The sequence below is a fragment of the Aethalodelphis obliquidens genome, unplaced genomic scaffold, assembly GCF_003676395.1.
Source record: "Aethalodelphis obliquidens isolate GAN/ISIS:26980383/991018 unplaced genomic scaffold, ASM367639v1 scaffold46, whole genome shotgun sequence".
Classification (NCBI taxonomy): domain Eukaryota; kingdom Metazoa; phylum Chordata; class Mammalia; order Artiodactyla; family Delphinidae; genus Aethalodelphis; species Aethalodelphis obliquidens.
Genome location: NW_020837990.1, coordinates 1,330,230 through 1,354,442, shown reverse-complemented (window position 1 = coordinate 1,354,442; position 24,213 = coordinate 1,330,230). Strand labels below are relative to the sequence as shown.

The following is a 24,213-nucleotide window of genomic DNA, read 5'->3' as shown; positions in this document are numbered from 1 at the left end:
CAGTAGCCCCACGGGCACACTCCTCCCAGAACACATCCCCGGCTCTGGGGTCGTCCCTGCGGTGTCCAGCCAGGCGCTCCTACGCGGAAGCCGGTCGTGGAGTAAGTGGTCCCTGCAGAGGCCACATCCTCTGGGTCACAGAGCCGGGGCCACAGGGTTTTGAACTTTTCCCGTGAAGAGCAGCTGGCTGAAGTCTCAGCGGCCTGCCCGGTCGTGCGCCGGCCTCTGCGGCTGCACGGTGGATGGGCGGGCAGCCGTGGCCCGGTCTCAGGTCACTGTCTTTCATCCCTGAGCTTGCTGTTGCCTGTGCTTGACCCTGATGGTCACGTGGACGCATCCTCCCCGCTCCCCTAACACCAGGCCCTGCTGCAGCAGGTCGCGTGGACTTGGAGAAGGTGCCGGAGCGGGCGCCTGGGAGACGGGCATTGAGGACGCTCTGGCGAGGGGGAGCGGCAGGAGGAGGGGGGAGGGGCTTGGGTTTAACGCAGGGACTTGGGCCGGAATTGCTGTGTGGAGGGTGCTTTCTCACAGGGCTCAGCGGTTCCCCACAGTCAAGCACATGTCCATCAGCCCCGTGGCTTCCCACCTTCTGCTGCTCAGGGGACCAAGCAGAGGTAGGGTTGATGGATCCCAGCCTTAGCCTCACCCAGCACAGGCAAGGCAGAGGTTGGTGGGCTGTGCTGGCAGGAGGGGAGTTGAGGGCTTAGGTGGCCTGTGGGTGGGAGAAGCCGGACTTCAGCCCCTCAGCCCCCCTCGGACCCACAGTGGTCTTCACCTGGGCTTGTGGCCTCCCCGTGGCTTAGAGCTGACATCCTGGAGGGGAGAGGAGCTCCTGTGTGGGAGGACGTAGAGGGGATGGAGAATGCTTTCCTGGGAGTGGGTGGGGCCTCCAGCATCCTTTCCGTCACGAAATCTTCCACCCTCCCGAGGGGTACTGTAAAATCAGTGCCTCAAAGGGGAACAGGGAACACGTGGCTGCAGACCCAGGGGACAATTAAATCGACCAGATTTGGACGGGCAGGTCCTCAGCCTTGCTGCCCGTCTCCACCCTCTCCCTCTTATCTACTCCTTTCTCTCCTTTCCTCTTTCCAGCAAGCTTTTCTGTTCCGTCTCACGTTTCCTTCCCTTGAATCCTTGCCTACCCTTTCCTCGCTGACTCCCCCGTTTTCTTTTCTCCACCTCCGTTTGCTGCTCTCCTTTCTAACTTTCCTTCTCCGGGCTGGCTTTCTCTCCCTCTCTGGTTCTAGCAGGTTTACTGCCCCCCCGCCCCCAGCCCACTTTTCCCCTCCTTTCACTCCTAATTTCTCCCTCAGCCCCACAGAGGAGAACTGGCGTCTGAGCCCTCAGCAGAGCAACAGGCTAGAAATAGATGCTGCCGCTTGGCTGGACGGTGGTGGTAGGCCAGCTGCCACATGGGGCCAGAGGCCAGGCGTTCTGATGGCAGATAAGTGACAGACAGAGGAGCCCGGCATGGCCGAGCGCTGCTTCCTGGTGGATTCCATCTGCAGCGGAGACGTGCTGGAACAGCCCGCCCTCACTCGCTCCGTAAATCTCCTTATACAGTCGTCCTCCAGAGCCCACCCGGTTCCCAGGCCTTTCCTGCCCTCACCCTCCATTAATCCTAGGCTGTCTCCCTTCACCCTCCACCCCTCACCCCAGATGGATTCCAGAGACACTGACTCTCCACCCAGCACAAATCATTAACTCACAGAGGCCAAGTGCACAAGGGGCTCTGCTGAGCGGCGTTCAGAGATCCCCTCCTGGCCTCCCGCTCTCACACTGGGGCTTCTTCTGGGAGCTCAGCCATACCAGACATGGGGCCCATCCACAAGTGTGTTCCTGCTGCCCTCTTGCTTCCCCTGCTCCCCGATTCAGGGTTGCCAGGCACATGTGGCCCCTTGTGTCTGCCACCCGGCCCCGGGGTGCTGCATTCTTCCTGGTCCTGCCAGACTTCCACTGTGGACATCCCGACTTGTGGGCGGAACAGGGAGCAGAATGGACCAGTGTCGGGGAGGGAGAGAGAAGTGGCGGGTGGGCCTTGGGAGGCAGCGGCAGAAGCTGAGCAGATGGGAGGGAAGCTGCGAGGCACAGGGGTCTCCAGCCGGCCTGAGCCACAGATGTCAGGGGCTGTGTCTAGTGCATCTCGGCATTTTTTCTTTACGTGTATTCACGTCCGGAGGGTCATCAGCTGCCACAGTGGGTAGAGCTCTAGAGAGGCCGGCTTCAAGCAGCACCAGGACCCCCCTCTTCCAAGTAAAACCCTGCTCTCGTCCTGAGGCTGGTGCCCCAGCTCTGGGCTGGTCCACCCCCGGGTGTCTGTGGAGGAAACAAGATGCTGTGTGTTCACACAGTGGCACCCCCGTGGACGCCCACTCTGATGGTACCAGTGCGCTTCTCCGTGGGCACCGCCTGAGCATGGCTGCACTCCTAGGCTAGATGCTCTGACTCCACTGGGAAGCCAGGTCCTGGGAGTTCCCCTGCCTGAGCTCAGAACCACCTGAGTCCATGCCCACGGGTGTGTGGTACCCCCGTCCTCGGGGGCCTGCGCTCCTGCGGTATGCTGTGTGTGTGTGTGTGTGTGTGTCAGCGCTCGTGCGCAGAGGCCCCATCAGGAAACTTCAGTTCATCGCCCGCGCTCCCTAGCACTGCCCCCCCAGTCCATTCCTGGTTTCTCAGGAGGCCCTTGCCCTGCCCCAGTTGCTGCGACCTGGTTCTCTGTTTTCCCTCGATCTGCTCGGTCCTCCTACCTCACCCCTGCGTTGGCCTAGGGGGCTGGACTTTGACCATCAGGAAGGCTACCCCGTGTCTCCTTCTCAGCTCTGCGACAGCCCTCTCTGATCCGCTGGTGGCTCTCCAGCTGTGCTGCTGCCTGAGGCTCCATCGCTGGCACTGGGCATCCTTCCGATAAGCAAAGGCTCTGTCTCCCCAGCCCTAGGGACAGTTAGAAATGCCTGGCCGGATTCAGGACAGGGAGGGTCAGCACGTGCTTGCCGACTGTTGCGAGAACATCTCAGGCCCACTGGAGTGGCCTGGCTCTGATGTGAGAGGAAGCCCCCCAGCCCCGCCCTGTACCGCCCCAGCCTCCCCCTCCACCTGCCTCTCTTCTGCATTTTACTTTTACCTATTTAGCCAGGGAGGAACTGTCACCATGATGACAAACCATCTTGGCCTTTATAAAGCGTGGGTTCCACGGAGGGAGGTGGCTGGACCCCAGGGACACGTGGAAGGACTGAGGCAAGAGCCTCTGGTCTCCAGGCAGGGATATTCAAGTCAAGAGTGGGGTTTGAAGGCCGCGCCATCTGCCTGAGTCCCTGCCAGGCCTCATCACATCTACTGCCCCTGAACCTCCCCTTTGACTACCCCAGTTTTATTAGTCAAGGCCCCCAGCTTGGGGGATACACAGGTGGAAGGATGAGCAGAAACAGCGGACCAAGGGGAGAGTTAGGGGCCAGAGGGGTGCAATCTGCCCCCCAAAGATGGCCCCACTGGACACAGCGGGCTCTCGCATCCTGGATGAAGGCAAGTCACAGAAGACTTTTCCCCGGTGCTCCAGGTGGACAAAGGTGCTTCCTCACCTGCCTCACCTCTTTCCTGGAGGGTCAGTCATCTCCGTGGCAACCTAGGGAAAGGAAGGTTTCTGAGGTCAGAGGATGGGAGCCCAGACGCTGGCGGCTGCCCTGAGACTTTAGGGCCCAAGTGGCCTGCTGGTCCCCGTTGGGAATGCTGGCCGTCCAGTGGGGAAGAGGGATGGTGCCGGCCCTGTGGAATGACCAGGCAGGGCTGGCAGACATACTATTGAACAAGAGGACGAAGCTTTGTAGGAATGAAATTCAAATGATGGGGGACAATGAGGAAAGTGGGAGAGAGCCCTGACAGGCATCGCTGAGGACAGCTTGGCAGCCTGTTTTTTTTTGTTCGTTTGTTTGTTTTCGGGGACGGCCTCTGCTTCCTCTGCCTCCGTCCAGCTTCCCTCTGTTATTTACCCATGGACCCCCGTGCCCCCATCTTAACTGTCTCCAGAGCGGCCCCGTCTCCAGGTGAGACCACTTCCTGTCCCGCTCCGCTCCGCCTTTCTCTGTTATGTACGCTCTCTCCCACTCACCTCTCTCCTTCCTTTGCTGGGTCACCTCCCCCGTCTCCACTGCCCCTTATCCCACATCTGGCTCCTCCCTACCCAGATCTGGTTGAAAGTCCAGCGTCTCCTTTGAGGGTCTCCATTGGTTTCTTCCTAGGTGAGGCCAATGTGTCACCAAGATCCATCTGTTTTTTTCCTGGACTCCTCCACCCTCTCCCTCCCGCTGCTCTATCTAGGGAGGGGTACCACTTGGTCCCAGCTCCCAGTGTTTGCCTTGGAGTTAATGTTTAGCCTGGGGCCAGTTCCCTCTCCCCAGGCCGGAAGTTGCCCGCTGCCCTGCCCGGTGAGGGGCGTAGGAGACAAAGGCTGAGAGCACTGAGACTCATCTCCAGGGCTTATCTTTCTGGGTGTGTCCTGCCCCTGACTCACTGCATCGGACCCCAAACAGTCATCCCCTTATCTGGCCGCAGCAATACTCAAGTGTTTCTAGGGAATTTCTGTAAGGATTCAGCCCTCTTGGGTCCTGGCACTGCCTAGGCCCAGGAGAGAAGCATTCCAGTCACCCTGGAAAACGGAATTGCTGACTTCTCCTCCCCCATTCCTGACGGTGGGGCTGATGCAGGGCGGAGAGAAGCTCGGATATATGGCTTGGAGAGTGTTGGCAGGGACTGGGTGCTGAGGGGCCCGTGCCTAGAGGAGCGGGGATGTGTGTGGATGTGTACACACACGATGCTGTGTAAATAGGGACAGTGTAAGAGGCGCAGAAGGAATGCATTCATGTGCTAAATAGTTTCTGAGCGGCGGAGACTTGAAACCCACCATACCAGGTGCTGGAGAAGATAGTTGGGAGCGTTAGCTGCTTCCTGGAGAAGATGGTAGTCTGAGAGAGGAATCACCCTGCGCGATGGATGGGCGGAGGAGGTGGCTGCGTCCGAGGTGTGCACAGTGAGACGCGAACAGGAGTTCTGGGGAGGACTCAGGCTCTCCCTCCAACACGACTTAACTGGGAGACCCCAGGTTCCTCTGAAGCACAATTTTGGGTGTTGGGAGTCAGGAATCTATACTTTTAATACGATGGTTAGATCATTTTTAAGTACGGTACAGTTTGAACGTTACTGCGTCAAATACCGGTAGCTGAGACTCCTAGGACAAAGGCAACGTTCTCCCTCTTGTGCAGCCTGGAGACCCTCCTGGCAAGGCGGGCAGAACTGGGGAGGGCGAGGGAGGTGCCCCGTTTGTCTCCAGAGTCTGACATTTCCTGGGAATCCAATCTTCCCGGCCCCAGTGCTGTCTGACCTCTGCCCCAGCTTCTCTTTCTAGAGCCCTTCTTGCCCTCATTGGCCTGGTTCTCTTTCCTCTCCAGAGGGCTCAGCTTCCTTGCAGCCTGTCTGTCTCCTTTGGAGCTGGCCCAGATTCTCTGCTCTTAGCATGGTTCCTTGGCCCTCAAGGTCTGAGAGGCTGAGTGGGTGCCCTCCCGGCGTCCCTGGGAAGGAAGGCGATGCCGCCCACACACCTGGGAGCTGTTGGCCTCAGCTTCTCCCCACCGGCACATCTGAAACAGGATGAGTTAAACTTCCAAGTCTCCTGTTGCTGCTGCTGCTACGGGGGAGTTGGTGGATGGATGGGCCAGTGAGGGAGAGCGTGTCTCCAAGAAGTCCCTGGCTGTTCAGGTCTCACATTTCAGATTTCATCACAACAGCAGTGCCCCTGGCACCTCCTCCCCTCCCTTCCCCGACGCAGAGCCTTGGCCAGCTACTTTCCATTGCAGGAAACATCTGCTGGGGAGGCCAGGCTAGGCCGGGGGTTACTGGAGGACGTTGGCCGGTACCATCACCCAGATCCTGTAACTCGAAGCGTGTGTAGGGCTCCGGCCCTGCCCGCCCACCCGCCCTGCCTCCCCCCCCTCCCTCCTGCCACGGGCGATTCTAACAAAGAAGTTGTTTGCTGGTCAGCCGAGAGGAGCGCGTCTGGGAGGAAAGGGGGTGTGGGGGGGAGCAGGCCCTGGTGCCCCAGCCAGCGGTGGCCACGCTGCCTGGGTGAGGACCGTGAGTCACAGCGACCAGCGCCCGCCCAGAGCAGCGACTGCACGTTGAACAGGCTGCCTTACGGGACGGGCCAGACAGAGCTGGGGAGTTGGGCGTCTGTCCTCCCTGGAGTTTCAGACCAGCCGTGAGCCACTGTACTTACTGTGTGTGAGTAACGGTGGGGCGGGACTCTGGCGGCCCTGTGCACCTGCCCCGTCCTCCACGTCCTGGCCGCAGCTGGCCCCTCGGAGCGGCTGTCCACGCTGACCCAGAGGAGGGGCCCCCTCACGTCCCATCTGGGTCCCCCGCAGCCTGGAGACCTGCCACGCTGGGAGCCGAGTGCGATGAGGCAGAGCCCAGCCCCTGGAGACTCTGGCCAGCCCGCCTGAGAACCTCGCTGACCGCACCCTCCCGCCCGTGAGGCTCTGCGCCGGGAACCGGGCTCTAGGGGCACCAGGGGGGCCAGCGAGGGTCACACAGACCCGCTGCCGAGGAGCCAGAGGCCACCTCTCTGCGTCCAGCCCCGGCGAGACTGACTGGTTCATCCTGTGGGGACGGTGGGGGGGGGGGGTCGGAGTTCGAGGACCGGGATGGAATCTCTCACGGAATCGGGGGTCCTCTGGAGCCTCCTGCTGGAGCAGGACAGCCAGCCCCTGCAGCGGCGCCTGGAGAAACTGACGGATGGACCTGCCGGCGCGGAACTCTGCTGCCGGCCCGGGTCTGAGGAAATCCCAGCCGTGAGTGCGCATCCTCACTTCTCTGCGCCGTGTGACAGGTCTGCTGCGCCCTTGTCGTTCTCCACCTGGCCCTGCTCCCTGAGAGGGCCCCGGGTTTGACAAGCCTTGGACCAGAAGTCTTTGGCCATTTAAAATGAAAATAGGTGAGCCGTGCCTCCCTTTCGGAGGAGACGGCTTTAAGAGCACGAGGGCGCCAGGGAGAGAGGGTCACAGTCTCCCGGGACAAGAAGGTAGATGGTGGCGGGGCCAACTAAGATCTCTGGACTTTAGACTCTAGGAGGCGAGCCTACCTACCTTCCACACTGGCAGCCTGCTCGAATCAGGGCAGTGACTTGCGGGCCTGGGTTAAGGAGTTCCTACACCCCGCCGAGGCAGCCCTCGCAGAACTGGCTGACTTCTGAGGTCAGGGCTGGATGGGCCCTCCCCTCCCCATAGCCACGGCTTTGTTCCGAGGGGAGGAGAGGCGGCTCCCTCCGTTTGCCTCTGGGTTGGAGATGAGGGCCAGCCTCCCTGCGCCTGCATCTCTGTCCATGTCTGAGTCCTCACTGGATGTGAGAGGAGCAGGGGTGACAGAGCACCACAGAGGGAACATTTAGAAAGGGGAGGACTTCCAGGCTGCAGGCAATTGGATGCCTGATGTCCACTTTCAACTGAAGGGGGTCTGGGGCCACCTGGTAGGCTGGTCCTCAGGCTGACACTGGAACTTTAAGACCGACTTGACTGATACAGCTTTTTAAAAAATTGTGGGGTTTCCCCGGCGGTCCAGTGGTTAGGGCTGTGCGCTTTCACTCTGCCAAGGCCTGGGTTTGATCCCTGGTCGGGGAACTAAGATACCGTAAACCACATGGCGTGGCCAAAAAAAAAAGAAAGAAGTATGGTAAAATACACATAACATAAAATTTACCATCTTAGGTATTTCTAAATATATATTTCAGTAGTGTTAAGTATGTTCGCATTGTCGTACACCCAATTTCCAGAACTTGCAAAACTGAAACTATACCCCCGCCCCAAAAAAGCCCCAGTTGCAGGCATGGAAGGCTAGTGGGGGCCCCACGCATAAGTGAACACCTCATCCACAAGAGGGTGTGCTCAGCTGGGGCATCCCTGTTGTTTCCTTCTTGGCGCAAGGATCCTGAGGCAGTGCAGAGTGATGGCTCAGACCCAGAGCTGTGGACCACACTGCCCGCCCGGTTCATATTCCACACTCGCATTTAGTAACCACGTGCCTTGGGGAAGTTGCTTAACCTCTCTGCGCCTCAGCTTCCTCGCGTCTAAAACGGGATCGTAAAAACGACCCTGTGGTCAGGTGAGAGGATGTTGTGAAGGGCTTATGATAGTGTTTGAGGCAGGGTCATATCTCACTCCATGTTAGCTCTGCAAGGTCGGTTAGACATAATTAGGAACTTCCTGACAGTCAGGTGCTCAGGCAAGGGTTTTCAGTGTGTGGACTCTGTTCTGTGAGGCCAGGGGGCCACTGAGATTGGATACCTCAGTATCAGTTTGATGGGTCCGAGGAATGTTGTCTTCTGCGGTCTTTTCTAGCCGTAGAAGTCACGGGCTGGGCTGGCTTCCAGACATTCCCTCCCAATGACCCCGATACTTGGTTCAAACATATGGTTGGTGAGTTCTGAAGTTTGGGATTCTACAGCATATCTGTTGCTTTGGGGAAGGTAGCAGAGGGTCCACTTGCACATACAAAACTCATTTTATAAATAAATAAGCCAAAACAAGAGTTTAAATGTCAAATTAACTGTGGACAAAGTCGTTGAAAGCACTCCTCTTCTTTCTCTCTTACCTGGAAAACCGCCCCCAAACTGAAGTCATGCTGTATTCTCTCCTCCAACTTCCTGAAATCCTCCTGTTCCCTCTGGCACAGGTATTCACCGAGCTGAGGTAGTCAGTGCCTGCTGCCAGGGTGGTCAGGCCGCAGCCTCAGCTGTCTCACGGGCCGTTAGCTTTGCAGAAAGCCAAGAAACGAACAGTGCAGAGTTCACTCCATTGTGAACTCCAGCTGTATGCCAGTGGATTCCCAGGGAAGTGGGCGAGAAAGCGTAAGTGGCCAACACCCATCTGTCAGCAACAGCAGGACGGTTTGTCTACCTGCGTGTGTTCCTGGCATAAGTAGGTCAACAAGTCACCTAGGTGGAGTGCACGTGTCTCTGTCACGAGGCCTGGCCCTTCCCGGGTCGTGCGCTTGTCTTCGTGTATCATCCTTGGGTGCCTTTCACTTACGGGCACACGATTGATTGTAAGCTTGGAAAGAGCAGGATTCCTGTCTGTTCAACTGGTTCATGGAATTTCCAAGAAGGATTCATTAAGGCAGTTGATGGGTTTGAGTTTTCACTGAGGCACCGAAACGCTAGGTGTGGGTTCAGGGGTGTCTGGCAGCACACAGGTGATGGTGGGAGGTGAGCACAGAACCACGGATCGAGACTTCTGCTAACTGACCAGCCAGAGGACTTTGGGCAGGGACTTCTCTCCAGGCTTAGTTTCCTCATTGGTAACGTAAGGTTTGGATTAGACAGTCTTCTAAGGGATGGTGAGGGAGTGAAGTTTGGGTACCTCAAGTGTTTTTATTTATTTATTTATTTATTTTTGGCTGCTTTGGGTCTTCGTTGCTACGCGCGGGCTTTCTCTAGTTGCGGCGAGCGGGGGCTACTCTTCGTTGTGGTGCGCGGGCTTCTCATTGTGGTGGCTTCTCTTGTTGCGGAGCACGGGCTCTAGGCGCGCGGGCTTCAGTAGTTGTGGCACGTGGGTTCAGTAGTTGTGGCTCGTGGGCTCTAGAGTGCAGGCTCAGTAGCTGTGGTGCACGGGCTTAGTTGCTCCGTGGCATGTGGGATCTTCCTGGACCAGGGCTTGAACCCGTGTTCCCTACATTGGCAGGCGGATTCTTAACCACTGCACCACCAGGGAAGCCTGCAAGATACGCTTTTAAGTTCCCTACTTGTGTGCTTTTTTTTTTTAGTACTAGTTTGTTTGTTTGTTTTGCGGTACGCGGGCCTCTCACTGCTGTGGCCTCTCCCGTTGCGGAGCACAGGCTCCGGACGCGCAGGCTCAGCGGCCATGGCTCACGGGCCCAGCCGCTCCGTGGCATGTGGGATCTTCCCAGACCGGGGCACGAACCCGCGTCCCCTGCATCGGCAGGCGGACTCTCATCCGCTGCGCCACCAGGGAAGCCCTAGTACTAGTTTTATGGGGTTTTTTCGTCCACTCTTTGTAAAGGTGTAACTCCTCGCTCCACCCCCACCAGTTTTATTGAGCTATAATTGACATAACATTGTACTAGTCTTATGTTTCATGATTTCTTTTTTCCAGTCATGAAGTTCAGACACAGCCAAGTGCTAACTGTGTTACTCGTAATGACAGCTTCTTCTGAGGGCTACACTGGGCACCGTCATATCCTGGGTCCTGCCGGGGGGTGGGGGTGGGGGTCCCCTTGGTCCCCTTGGTCCCCTTAGTCCCCTTGGGCCTGCTTCACTGTCACCGTGGTGCTTCCTGCTGTCAGAGGCAGAACAGCAATAGCCCAGGGCTGTCCCTCTTCCCTTTGTCCGCTTGGGATGTTGTATGGGCCCTGCTTAGTATGTTTGACATTTTCTCACTGATGGACACTGGGTATAAAGCCTTCTGCAGCATCAAATTCTTTCCACCATGTTTTTCCATACCAAGCCCCCTTTGCCTGACTCCTGGGGTCTCTGGCGCAACAGAGCCTCAGCTTTGCCTTGAAACATGCAAGCAGGTCCTCCTCCCACACCTTCCTCCCCAGCCCGTGAACCTGGGAACATCCTGCTAACCTTGGCCATTGTCACGCAGGTGTTAAGCCCCACTTACAAGCAGAGAAATGAAGACTTCAGAAAGCTCTTTAAGCAACTTCCAGACACGGAGCGCCTCATCGTTGGTGAGCTGGGTGACCTGCGTGTGGGGGCAGGAAGGCAATCAGGCTGCTTCTGAGTACAGGTTCCCCAAGCAAGAGCATCTGTCTGGGAATAGGGAGCGAGGATGTCCAGGGAGCTGGCCCCAGCGGTGGGGACTCAGGGCTGAGCCCCACTTGCGTGATGGCCTCCAGAGAGCCCGGCCTGGGAGGCGTCGCTGCCACTCTTGTCCCTGCAGATGGCCCGGCGGAGGAGGGGCTGGGGAAGTTGTGGAGGGGGAGGGGCGTTGGTTGAATTATTTCGGCCTTTTCGTCCTCTGACGTAGTTTACATCCTTCTCCTGCCTGATCAGGAGATGCCAGGGACTCCCTTGGCTGCTAGACTAGTGTTTCACACACTTAGTCCATGGTGGGCGGTTGGGCTTCCCGGGGCTGTTGGGGGATGGCTTGCCTGATTGCACTGGTTTGCCGGGAACGCTCCCTGTCCCTGAGCTCCGTCCCCCATTCTACCACAGATTACTCCTGTGCGCTCCAAAGAGACATTCTTCTTCAGGGCCGACTCTACCTCTCTGAAAACTGGATCTGCTTCTACAGCAACATCTTCCGCTGGGAAACTCTGGTAAAGACCTGGGGCTTGCTCCCCGGGGCTGTCCCCCTGGGCTGTGGCTGCGGAAGCTGCCCTCACTTTTGTCCTTTGGTTGGTTTCAAATTCTGCCCAAGCCTTTGCATGATTCACAAAAGCACGTGCCTGAATCTTGAAGGATGGATCTCTCTACCATGCCTTCCCCTCCCTCCTCCTCCTCGGGTGAGCATTTGATTTGGGGGAAGTGCAGGTAAATATTTGGCAGGAGTCACCACGGAGGCAGAAGTGTAGGGTAAAACGGGCACCGGCCTTGGGACTCAAGAGAACGGGCTTGTACTTTCTGGTTCTGCAGCCAGTAGCTCTGTGATTTTAGGCTAGTCCTTTATTTGCCTTGTTTCCTAATCCTATAAAATAAAGTGAGAAAAGACAGACTAGATGACTCTAAGGTCCCATCCAGTGCCAGTGTTCTGTGTTTCTGTAAGTGGCAAATCGTGATGGGACCTCTGCACATTTATCAGGCTGTGTAGAAATGAGAAAGCAAAGCTCGTCGGACCAAGAATCAAGAGAACCTTGGGCGAGGCTCGCCGCGTGGCGTCTGAAATAAGGGGCCAAACCAGGTGATCTCTAAGGAGGTCCCTTCCAGGTTTAGAAGTATGCAGCCTGTGATCTGATTTCCTCTGTCTGAACTGGTGCCCTGTGAACACTCTTTGCCTGACTCTATTAATATGCCTCTTCTTGCTTGTTACGCATTCTCTGTTTCTGTGCGGATGCCAGCTGACCGTTCGTTTGAAAGACATCTGCTCCATGACTAAAGAAAAAACAGCCCGCCTCATTCCCAATGCCATCCAAGTTTGCACGGACTCGGAAAAGGTAAGTAGAGCCTGATCCTGGACTTTCTGTTCCCCCAAACCCCAGTCCCCCTACTGCTGGATTTCTGCCCTTCAGTTGCACTAATATGGAGGCCAGTAGGATTGGGGTGAGAGGTGGTAAGGTGATGCAGATTACGGGAGCCACCTCCGTGGTGGGCAGGGTGCTTGGGGTCTGAGCAGGGGGCGAGGTGGAGGGGCAGAACATTGGACTTGGAACCAGAACACCTGAATTAGAGTCCCGTGGCTGTAGGTACATTATGGAACCTCTCTGAGCCCCAGTTTGTAAATGTAAAGCGGAGCCGGCAATGCCTGTTTAACAGTCTGAAATGACCTCACACACTTGAAAACACTAAATTGCAAAGTGCTATACAAATGTCAGCTGTATCATCCTATAGCAGGACAGCTCATCGGGAGGGATGAGGCGTCTGACAGGAGACAGACTGTCCATATCGTCAGCATGGGGAAAATGTGGTAGATAAAATTGAGAGCGGAGGAAACACTGTGATCTTTGACCTTTAACCAGAGCCTGAAGACTGGTAGCTTCGGGGCTAGGGCTGGACTGAACGCAGGTCTGCAGTGCCCTTGAACTCAGGCACTTCAGAGGCAAGAACCCTGAGGCTCAGGGGTCCGATAGCCTTTGCTTTGAATTCTGTTTCTGGCACGAAGCAGCTTTGCGATTACAGAGGTCACCTAACCTCACCAGCCGGTTTCTCTTTATTAAGGATTAGCAGTTATGTTTATTTCCCAAAGCTTCTGTGTGGTTTAAATGAAGGAGCATTTGTGAAGCACCTGGAATGTGTTCAGTAAAATCTGGTTCTCTGTCGCTTTCTTCCCGCACATTATAAAAGGTCCCCACGAATGTGTAAGCTCCATAAGAGCTTTCTGTTTTGTTTGTTACTGTGCCCAAAACATGTAGAAGAGTGTGTGCACACGTATTAGTGTGTGTACGTGTAGAAGAGTGCACACACTAATATTCAAGTATTTGCTGAATTGGTGAATCAAAGGGTGAGTGGGTTAGTGGGTTTGCCTTCTCCTTCCCTTGGGCTGGTTCCCAGCTCACCACTCGCCCAGTCCGTGTACGTAGGCGCAGGAAGTTTTTTATGGAGGTGAGAACTTCAAACCAGAAAGAGAACCACTGACGAAAGTGTGGGTGGACATTGAAGGACATGGAGACAGTGCAGACTCAGAGGTCCCAGGGCCCTGGTCCCTGGTGTGCTGACCCCGTTCACTACAGAGCCCCTGTGCTGTGATCACGGGTGACTGAGAGTCCGCAGTATTTGAGGATGGACTCAGGAGCCTTTCTTAAAGGAAGGAGTACCGTGTCTCCATTCACTATATTGTAAGTCTTAACAGATGTTTCTTGCCATTTTCTCGTTCAATCCAGCACTTTTTCACTTCATTTGGGGCCCGGGATAGGACGTATATGATGATGTTCCGGCTCTGGCAGAACGCTCTCCTGGAAAAGGTGAGTCCTGCCCAGCTCCTTCAGCCTCAGGATGCACACCCACCTAGAATGTTCTTTCTGCTTGGGTGGGGGTCCACTGGAGTGATTGCTCTTGCTGTGACATTGGCCTGCTCCAAAGAAGCCCATGCCTCTCCTGGTTCTGGAAGTCCTCCAGGCTCGCGGTAACATATCCTCCACTGCCGGTGACCCAGGTGCTGAGAGTAGCGCATCCTCTTATGTGAACAGCTTCACTGCCGCCTGCAGCAAGGCCCTGTTGACAGGGCAGTGCATTCCCACTGTTTTAAAACGCACCGGGGTTTGTTTTAATCAGGCGCGGTAAGACGCCCAGACACAGAAATGACTGTCATGAAGGAAGAGGTTTTTATACTCACAGATCCCTAGAAGCAGAGGCCCCAGCATGCCAGCCAGGGCCACACGGGGAAGCTCGAGGTCAGACAGGAGGCAGGGAGAGCGAGGGGGAAGCGGGGCAAGAGCCTTCATTGCAGGTTTTCATGGGAAAGGATGAGTGAGGCGGGGGGAGCTGGCCAAGACGCTCACTGGACTGGCTAGTTTGAATGTTTCACTGGGCTTCAGGGTAGAGAGACCGTCTCCAGAGAGACTGTCCCGGGGTAATGAGTGCGAGAGAGTATTGGCCTGGCATGTAAGAGCTAGAAAAACAAGGTGGTTCGGTGTGTGGGCTTTGGCTTGGCCGGTTTACATAGGGAAGGTAGTCTCCCTGGCAGGGTGAGTTCTATCTCTAGGAATTAGCTAGCCCTGCAAGGGGCAGGCCTTCCCCACTCAGCAAGGCCTCAGATGCTAGAGCATCAAAAATACGGAAAATAGGACTGGGAGTTTGGGATTAGCAGGTGCAAAGTCTTGTATACAGAATGGATAAACAACAAGGTCCTGCTGTATAGCACAGGGAACTATATTCAATATCCTGTGATGAACCATGCGGAAAAGAATATGAAAACGAAAGCATAGGTATGTATATATGTATATAACTGAATCTATATACATATGTATATGTATAACTGAATCACTTTGCTGTACAGCAGAAATGAACACAACATTGTGAGCCAGCTATACTTCAATAGAATAAGTTTTAAGGAAATGCAGAAAATAGGAAGATAGAGTTAACACAGCCACCGGTTGATCACCTGGATGAAGGGGACACTGTGGGAGATGCAGATGGAGACGTGGCTGTGCAGCCTGTGCACGCAGATGCCGGGGGTGTTGAGAAACAGCCTCCCAGCCAGGGAAGGAGACCTGGGGGAACAATTATGTAATATAATTATATAATATTGTAATTACAATTATATATGTGACTTGTATGTATTTAAATTTATGTGTGTATCCACCTTGACTCTAGCCCAAACTTATTACTGTCTAAAGAAAATTAAATAGATTTGTTATTTAGAGTTTCTTCTAATCTGGAAGTCTGTAGCCTTCGTATAAATCCTGGTAACTTATCCTGAGTTGATCGTCTACCTTTATTAGCCATGGATAACGGTAAACTGAGAAATGCGTTTGAGTCTCCATTGGCAGGTCTGAATTTTCAGCTCACAACCACTGTCATTTCTAACTAAGACAGAGGGTCATCCATGTGGTTCGCAAAAACTCTCACAAAATCACATCAGAATTCTGCCTGATGAGCAGGGTCTGCTTTTTGTGTTTGGCCTGGCTGTGGTCAGACAAGCTGAGCCTGGTGGGGCTGGTCAGGGGAGGCTGCGTGGAGCAGGTGAATTGTGGAGAAGGGGAGGGCGTGGATTGGCAGAGACGCGGATGTGTCCCGGGCAGGGTGGATGGTGTATGTAAAGGCTGCTGGGAGGAGGGAGGAGGTCCAGGTACAGAAGCAGGTGCCTCCCTCTAGCACTGGGGCGGGGGGTGGGGGGTGCGGCCAGCACAGAGAGCTGCCACGCCAGACCCTTCCGGCTCACAGAGAGCCCCGACTAGGCCATTCCAGGCAGTTTTCCTTAGCCGGGAACGCGGAGACCTGGCTCGTGGCATCCTGCCAGCTGTGTGCTTCTTAAACCATACCTCGAAAGGATGGGGTCAGAGAAAGCTCAAACTCCTTATCAAATCCGTTGGTGGGAACATTCTTTAAGTTTGATTTTCTTTTTTTATATAAATTTATTCATTTATTTTTGGCTGCATTGGGTCTTTGTTGCTGTGCGTGGGTTTTCTCTAGCTGTGGCGAGCGGGGGGCTACTCTTCGTTGCGGTGCGAGGGCTTCTCACTGCGGCGGCTTCTCTTTGTTGTGGAGCACAGGCTCTAGGCAGGTGGGCTTCAGTAGTTGTGGCATGCAGGCTCAGTAGTTGTGGCTCACGGGCTCTAGAACGCAGGCTCAGTAGTTGTGGTGCACGGGCTTAGTTGCTCCACGGCACGTGGGGTCTTCCTGGACCAGGGCTCGAACCCGTGTCCCCTGCATTGGCAGGCGAATTCTTCACCACCGCACCACCGGGAAGTCCCTGCTTCTGTTTTTCTTAACGCTTCTCTTTTTCACATACTTATCCCTCCCACCTTCTCTCCCTCCTCCCACCCTTGGACTCATCCATGGTCTCCACCTTTGACCTTCATTCTTTGACATTCTGTTGCCTCTTTTCCGAAACTCTGAACCTCAATGAGAGCTAACTCTTCTTAGGACAGTGCTTTTGAGGAGGACATGTAGACACGCAGTGAAATGAGAAAAACTCTTTATGGAACTAATACATAGAACTGTAGGCAGGCTGATTGTAATTAAGAATAAAGGAGGAAGTATTCAAGTAGTGAAGAGAGGGCTGGATGCAATGACCTTTGAGGCCCCTGAAACTATGAGAATGTAGACTTCTTTCCAAGCACAGGAGCTGCCCGACTGTGGAATGGGCCACCTTTGAGGTCACATCTCATTCTTGGACCTGATCCATCTTGGGTCAGGTCCGTGAGGACCTGTGTGACCACTGTTAGTATAAGGAGGTTTCCGCAGCGTGGGCGAGACTGGCCCAGGGGCCTCTGGTGCTCATTCTGAGTCCAAGTCAGAAGCTCTGTGATCACTTTGGCCCCAGAGGAGTTTTGGTTTGTGCCGCTGAATGCCGGACCTCACCCACAGGAGCCGGAGGCGGGCAGTTGCCATCCTCAAGGGCCCGTTGGTCCCACCATGCAGACCTGAGTTGAGGGAACAGGCGAAGCTCCTGGCTTTACTAAAAGCCGTATTCTTAGGGGGAAGATGGGCGTCTTGCTGAGATCAGAAGAGCGGGGGGTGGGGTTGTTGTGGAGGCGCTGCCTGGAGTTTGGCTTCTCCTACCCTTGGGGGCGTCCAGCTCAGCTCAGTGCCTCTGTGGAGAGTGGGGTCCTGAGGAGGGAGGGTCAGAGCCCATCTGCCGCCCCTGCAGCCCCTGTGCCCCAAGGAGCTCTGGCACTTCGTTCACCAGTGCTACGGGAACGAGCTGGGCCTGACCAGCGACGACGAGGACTACGTGCCCCCCGACGACGACTTCAACACGATGGGGTGAGCGAGGCAGAGGGCAGGCTGCCCGGGGAAGCCTCTCCAGAGGGGTGCGGGTGGCTGGGGAATGGCGTCTAAGTAAGGCCCTGGCGGAGTGAGGGAGGCCCCGGGAGGCCCCTCCCAGGCGGAGGGAGCGGAAGCGGCAGCTGGGCCAGCGAGCAAAGGGCAGGTGGGAAGCGGGGAGGTCGGGGAGGTCGGGCTGGACTCAGGGCCGCTGGGTCAGCGTGATGATTGGCTTTTCCTCAGAGGGGGATGAGAAGCCAGGGAAGGCTTTGAATGGAAAATTGATGAGATCTGACATAACATTTTAACATCACTCTGGCTCCTGGGTTGAAGATAGAGTGAAGGGGAGCCAGGGCAGGCTGGCTAAGAGGCTGCCGAATCATTTAGATCACTTAGATGAGAGGTGATGGTGGTTTGGACCAGGAAGGTAGCAGTAGAAACAGCAGTAAGTGGTTAGTTTCTGAATATATTTGGAAGATAGAACCAGACATATTTTGAAGGATTTGCTGATGGCCCAGAAAGGATCCAAAGGTGGCTTTAAGGATGTACCAGCAGGAAGGATAGGGTTGTTCTGAACTGAGATGGACAATACTGTAAGCAGAGCAGATGCGGGGGAAGGTCAGAAGCTTGATTTTAGGCGAGTTGAGTTTGAGATGACTGTTAGCCACGTGGAGAGGTCACATAAGCATCTGTGTGTGTGAGTGTGGAGTTCACCGGGAGGTCTGGGCTAGGGACATAACCTTGGGGGTTACTAGTGGCTGAGACCACCAGGTGGCTGAATTAACATGAGAAGAAGCTCAGGGACTGGGCCTGGGAACACTCAACAAGAGAAAGAGGCAGCAAAAGAAGTCACAAAAGAACATTCAGTGAGGGAGGAGGAACGCTAGGAGAGTTTTCGTATCCTGAAAGCCAAGGGAAGGACGCTGTGAGGAGAAGGGGCTGCTGTTGGCAGGCTAAGACAGATGGGACTGCAGAGTGATACAGTATGCTTGAGGTTGGAAGGTAGAGGCTTGGTGGTCATGTGAGAGGCAAGAGGAATGGACAGCAAGGAAAGAATGTCAAACGTGTGGTGCATAGCCCAGGGCTCAGGTACCACTTCTGACACTTAATGGTAGTTATCACTTAGCCTCTGTGAATATCTACTTGATAATCTCTGAAACGCATGGAATGATTTGCTCAGAGTTGTTATGCGTCCAGATGAGGTCACATGTAAAGTATAAATTAGATGCTGATGACGACGGTGATGACGATTTCTACCTTGGGGGAGGCTCCGATGGCATCCCTGAAGTTGTCCGCAGAAGGGCACCTGCCTTTATCTCAAGGAGGGTTTTTCCTCAGGTGTGCAGTGCAGAGAAGTTTGCTAGTTATGATCCAGAATCTGGGCAGGTCCCCTCGAAGGGCACTCATGTCCAGAGTCCTGTCCTGGTCACTGTGGGAAATCAGATGTATGCTCGGAGCCTGGATGTTTGATTCACATGGTCAGGTTGGGGTGGGATGGGAAGCCAATGGAAAAAGAAAGTTTAAGACAGTTTTCTTATTTAGGTGGGGATAAATCTAAGGAGGGTGCCTAGAAAAGGTGAGTTTGGGGACAGAATTTTACCATGGGGAGGGGGTGTCAGGTGGGAAGGAGGTTTTAGGAGAGCAGTTCAGGGGCAGCGAGAGGTTTGCGGAAGGTCACGCACAGAGCAAAGAAGCAGGAAAGCCCATAGTTTTGGATGGATCAGTGGGTGTGAGTTTCTTGTGAGTCTGCCGTCTTGGCCACTGAGGCTAACGTGGGTTCACACTGTCTCTTTTCAGCTACTGTGAGGAGATCCCTGTAGAGGAGAATGAAGTGAATGACAGCTCATCCAAAAGCAGCATAGAGACCAAGCCGGATGCCAGTCCACAGCTGCCCAAGAAGTCCATCACCAACAGCACGCTGACATCCACGGGGAGCAGCGAAGCGCCCGTCTCGGTACGGGCGGGGAGCCCTTTGCTTCCACCCAATCCAGTGGCGGTGTTTCCCAGCCTTGTTAACTCCACGGGACCCCAACCTGGGGAGCAGGTGGAGGGGAGGTGGTTATACTGTGGTCGGTTTACACAGGGCGGCATCCTGGGCAGAGGGACTCTCTGCATTCAGATGAGTGTAGAATCCAGAGCTGGGTTCTTGGTGCTTCGGGTTCCAGGTTTTGTTTGGCTTCGGAGCAGATGAGAACCATTTCAAGTCCACTGTGTGAGCTTTGCTCTTGGTGGGCTGCTGTGGTCCGCCCACTGGTGGAGAACTCTTCCAGGTCTTTGTTTTTTCACTGCCTCGATCTAAAGTCAAAGTTGTACATGAAGAGAGGACTACAGAACTGCTCTCTGTTCATTCATTCCGTAAATCGTGACGGAGCTCCTGGCGTCGACACTCCAGTGTATTTTCCTGCTGTGCTAGGCTTTGCAGAAGAGACAGAAATGTATAAGAAGGACTCTGTCCTCTGGGACTTGGTTGTAGAGGGGATAGAAGCTTGGTGAGGGAAGTGTCTGGGTGTGAGCTGGCAGGTAGAAGAAAGGGTTCCCAGAAAAGGGAGCCTTGTATTCCAGTGGCTTAGGGGTCAGACCACTTGGCCTTAGAATGAAAGCGTCATCCATTTGATGCCTATCTCCATTTTCTGTCTCAGAGGTTGACTTTAAAATGTAAAGAGTTGTACCCATCCCCTCCCAGGGCTAATGGGAGAATGAATCAAAAACTGCTTAGGAGGCCTTTTGAACCTCTCAGAAAACAGGGCACTAGTTGGAGGCAGGCCCACGTCGTTACAGGACGGTGGAGGCCTGGCCCCAGGAGAGGAGCTGGACTACGGAGCTGCCTCTGCCCACGCGTGGGGCTTGGTGTCAGGAGAAGGGCAGGGCCCTGTGCTGTGTCCTGTTCTCCCCGGCAGAGCTGGGGAGACCCCTGACCCCCACAGCCCAGCCCCCGAGCAGCTGCGTTCTGAACGTGCGGGCTCCCGCGGCCAGCTCTCTGACTCCCTCTTGGAGAGTAGACCAGGCTGACCGCTCTGTCCCCACCCCAGTTTGACGGCCTACCCCTGGAGGAGGAGGTGCTGGAGGGCGACGGGTCCCTGGAGAAGGAGCTCGCCATCGACAGCATCATCGGGGAGAAGATTGAGATCATCGCGCCCGTGAACTCCCCTTCGCTAGACTTCAACGACAACGAGGACATCCCCACCGAGCTCAGTGACTCTTCCGACACCCACGACGAAGGTGGGCGTCTGGCAGCGGGGGCAGAATGGCACTTCCTGTCTCCACACATTTTGAAGGCTTAACGGATGTTCCCATATGGAGGCTGGAGTCAGTCCGGGTTCCTGGCGGAAGGGTGGGTGGGTAAAACAGCTCTTTTAAAAAAGGTGCACTTGTTATTAGCAAACATCCCTTTTTTCAGGCACTCACTGTAGTATCCTTGTCATTTTATATTTGTCTTTGCCTTTTTTTTTTCAGTTTTTTTTTTTAAACATCTTTCTTGGAGTATGATTGCTTTACGGTGTTGTCTTAGGTTGTCTGCCATTTAGTCCATCACTCCGTGCCCCCTGTTGGCACCGGCGTGCCCTGCAGCTCTGCCCCTCCCAGTGTTTACGTGTATACGCCACAAGCAAAGTGCTAGTCCGCTGGCCCTGGCAACACGTTTTAACAGACACTTGCTTCGGTGGCTCCAGCATGGGGATTTCGGACCTAGACTGTTGCCTGGTCAGACAGACTGAGGAGACCGCCCTTCTCTCTCATACTTCTAAGTGGGTAGCTTCTTACTTCCCTCCTGCGTAGAGTTCCCTCGGGAACTCGCTGCCTCTGACATTCCAGGCCAGATCCTCAGTGTTCAGGAGTATGGTTGATGGCTTACCTCCTTTGAGTTGGTGGTGGGTTCTGACTCGCAAGGCTGTGCAGACAGTGCTCACTTACCCACCTGTGGACGGTCTCCTGCGAGTCACCTGTAGGGGTATTCTCACCTGTGGTGGGCTTGCCCACTGCCATTTGGGGTGCAGGGTCGGTGCAAAGGACTGCGCAGGTGGGCACCGCCTAAGAACCGGGATGCCGTCGTGTAAACTGAGAAGTGCGCCCGAGCTGTGCGCCACAGTCCTGATCCTGCAGTCATGTGCACGGACGCTCCAGGATGCTCGTGAATTCCTCTCTGGCCTCCTCAGCGTCACAGGGATGCCAGAAATGGCAGCGTTCTTCTTGAGATCAGATAACAGCCCCGCAAGGGCAGTAATTAGGGCCTGTGGGGTGCCGAGGGCTCAAGAGGAATGCCGGGGTTTGAGCAACTCACCTGTACTCAGAAACTCTCTCCTGTAGAAAACGAAAATTTTTGAAGGGGGTATAGGCTGCCTTATGGAAGGAGAGCAGACCTTGTGCAGAGATCACGGCCCTGCAGACCAGACCAGCCTCAGAAGCTTTTGTAAAAACAGATTCATCAGCGTCCCTGGACACACCAGTGCCATGGGTTGCGATGACATTTGCTGTCAATTGTGGTTTAATTTACAGACTCTTGATAACTGATCCTCTGGGTTCCGGCAAGCCCAGGAAGTAGTCATCTATTTAGACTTTGGTCTAAGATCACTTTAATTAGGAAGGCTTGAGAGTGTAAAGGCAAATAGCACATTCCCAAACTCTCTGTAAAGCTATAGAGTCATAACGTGCATGCCCGCTGAGGAAGGAGGCCTGCTGACGCGAAGCCACGGACGGCGGAGGCCAGGGCCCCGCTGCCCCACCCCACGGCCTCCTTTGAGCCTTGGTGGCCGTTCCCACATTAGCCACAGAGGGTGCTCTGGAGGTGTCCCTGAGGTGTCCCTCACCTTCCCTGTCTCCCTCCTCATCCTCTCTGCAGGGGAGGTCCAGGCCTTCTACGAGGACCTGAGTGGCCGGCAGTACGTGAATGAAGTCTTCAACTTCAGCGTGGACAAGCTGTACGACCTCCTGTTCACCGACTCGCCCTTCCAGCGGGACTTCATGGAACAGCGACGCTTCTCAGGTCCGTCCCTCCCGGGGCTGGTGCCTCCCACCCCTTCCCGCTCTGTCCCCTCTCCTTTCCTCTCCTCCCAAGCGCCCTCCTTTTCCAGGCCGCCTGCCGGGGCACCCCCTTTGTGGCCTCACGCGGTGCCGGAGCTCCTCGGGGCGCTGCGGGCTACTCCTCCCCGCGCCACCACGGCTGTACGCTCGCCCGTGGCGCCCAGACCCTTGGTGCCGGGCCCCAAAGGCTCAGCGGTGAACAGGATCCGCCAGGGCTCACCGTCTGGTAGAGAGTAGCAGCCACCACGTCCTGTCGGCACCTGCTGTCCGCCAGGCACGTTACACTGTCTCATTCAGTCCTCCAGCCTGCCCTGTGTGCCAGGGTTGTGATCCCCACGGTACCAGTGAGGACGCTGAAACTCAGACCATTATTAGACGCCCAAGGTCATGCAGCTGATAGGAAGGGGCCCAGCTGGGATTCATACCTCAAGCTCTCAGAGCTAATGCTTGGCACCTGTGTGCCCCTTGCCCCTGCCGCACCACAGGGACCGGCAGGGCTGCTCGGGGTCCGGGTCTGTGGAAGAGCCCTTGGGCATCGGCGAAGCCCTCTGCCAGGAGGAGGGGAGAGCCGAGGGCACAGGGAGGTCATGCCTCGGAGCAGAGGGCTTGGTCCCAAGGATCCCAGGCCCTCATCACAGTAACTCCAGTGTTGCCAGCTCCCCCGTAGGTGGCCCCAGGACCTCCTGCCCGAGCCCCGGAACAATCAACATTGTGGAGCCCTGTGTAGGATTTCGGCCATGCTACAATGAGCTTCTTTCTGCTTTGACGCCCCCTCCTCTCACCCTCCTCCCCCGGCCCTCAGGCTCCCGTTGGCTTCCTTTTGGGGGCCAGTCGGCAGTCAGTACGGTCAAGAGGAGGGCACTGGAGGGGACGTTCAGATGTGGGGATGGCACGCCTCTCTCCCTCCGTCATCCCACGGCCCCTCTCTCTCCTCAGATATCATCTTCCATCCGTGGAAGAAGGAAGACAATGGAAACCAGAGCCGAGTGATTCTTTACACCATCACCCTCACCAACCCTCTGGCTCCCAAAACTGCCACTGTCAGGGAGACACAGGTGAGCCCCGGGCAGAGGCCAGTAAGGGCGGGCTGGAGAAGCCTCTGTTCTGTTGTGGAGGATTCAGGAGAGACGTCAGCAAGGAGTGTCTGGGTGACGGTGTTGTTTAGCCTTGAAACGGCGGCATTTGACATGCCTAGATGCTGCCGTTTCCCGTGGTTCTGGGTCCCCGTTCAGAAGTTGGGGGTGGGCTGGGGAGGTTAGGAAGGAGGAGCTTTTCCCGTCTTGCTGCTCGTCAGCCTCGTCCCACGACCCTTTCCTCCCCACAGACCATGTACAAGGCGAGCCAGGAGAGCGAGTGCTACGTGGTCGACGCCGAGGTCCTCACGCACGACGTGCCGTATCACGACTACTTCTACACCATCAACCGCTACACTCTCACCCGCGTGGCCCGGAACAAGAGTCGACTCAGGTGCTGTCTCTACGGCCGAGCGGGTGCGGAGCAAGTTCCTTGTGCACCTGGGGGAGCTTGCAGCAGAAAGCGTGGATGTGCTCCTGGGGACGAGGGGGAGGCTGGGTGTACCGGCTGCTGCCTCAGCCTTTATTCTGTCTCCTCTCCGGAGCCTCCGAGACCCGCCCGTCCTGACGGTTCATGCTTCTCTCCACCACGTGTTCCCTTTGCCCCTCTGTGTGTCTCTTTAGTAAAACTTTTACAACCACTGCTTTTTAGTGGTTGTCTGCAGTTTATAAGATACTGTGTAGGTACTTCACCTCCAAGAGCTGGTTCTTTAGAATAACCCAAGGAGGTGGGTTTATCCTCACTTTTCGGATAAGAAAGCTGAGGGTCATACAAGCTCAGTAACTTTTCCAAGAGTCAAAAGTGCTGAAATCCAGGTCTTAGAAAAGCAAGCCTCTGCCCTTCCCACCCTGCTGGGTGCTGGGCTTGTTGCGAGTTCCTGCACATGTGTCTCCCTGGGTGGCAGCTCCGGCCATCCTGGCCGGCAGGAGTCCCAGTCCACACACCACTGTGTTCCCAGCACCCAGCACGGGGCCTGCACACAGCAGAGTCAGAAAAGGTTGATTGAATGATTAGTTAGATGCCGTTTGTGGGTCGAG

At 55.5% G+C, this 24,213-nt stretch overlaps 1 protein-coding gene across 3 annotated transcripts in view; it reads left to right on the top strand.

Moving 5' to 3' along the window:
• Positions 1-24,213, top strand: part of GRAMD1B (GRAM domain containing 1B) — a 177,071-nt gene that overhangs the window by 137,675 nt on the left and 15,183 nt on the right. For 2 of the 3 annotated variants that reach the window (XM_027081980.1, XM_027081979.1), the window contains 10 exons: positions 10,647-10,731; positions 11,219-11,322; positions 12,061-12,156; positions 13,540-13,620; positions 16,971-17,086; positions 18,884-19,040; positions 20,116-20,305; positions 21,921-22,064; positions 23,039-23,157; positions 23,427-23,569. In XM_027081980.1, coding sequence (XP_026937781.1) covers positions 10,647-10,731; positions 11,219-11,322; positions 12,061-12,156; positions 13,540-13,620; positions 16,971-17,086; positions 18,884-19,040; positions 20,116-20,305; positions 21,921-22,064; positions 23,039-23,157; positions 23,427-23,569 — 1,235 coding nt within the window. Of the gene's footprint in view, positions 1-10,646; positions 10,732-11,218; positions 11,323-12,060; positions 12,157-13,539; positions 13,621-16,970; positions 17,087-18,883; positions 19,041-20,115; positions 20,306-21,920; positions 22,065-23,038; positions 23,158-23,426; positions 23,593-24,213 lie in introns of all 3 variants that reach the window. The other variant, XR_003427784.1, reaches the window with a different exon arrangement.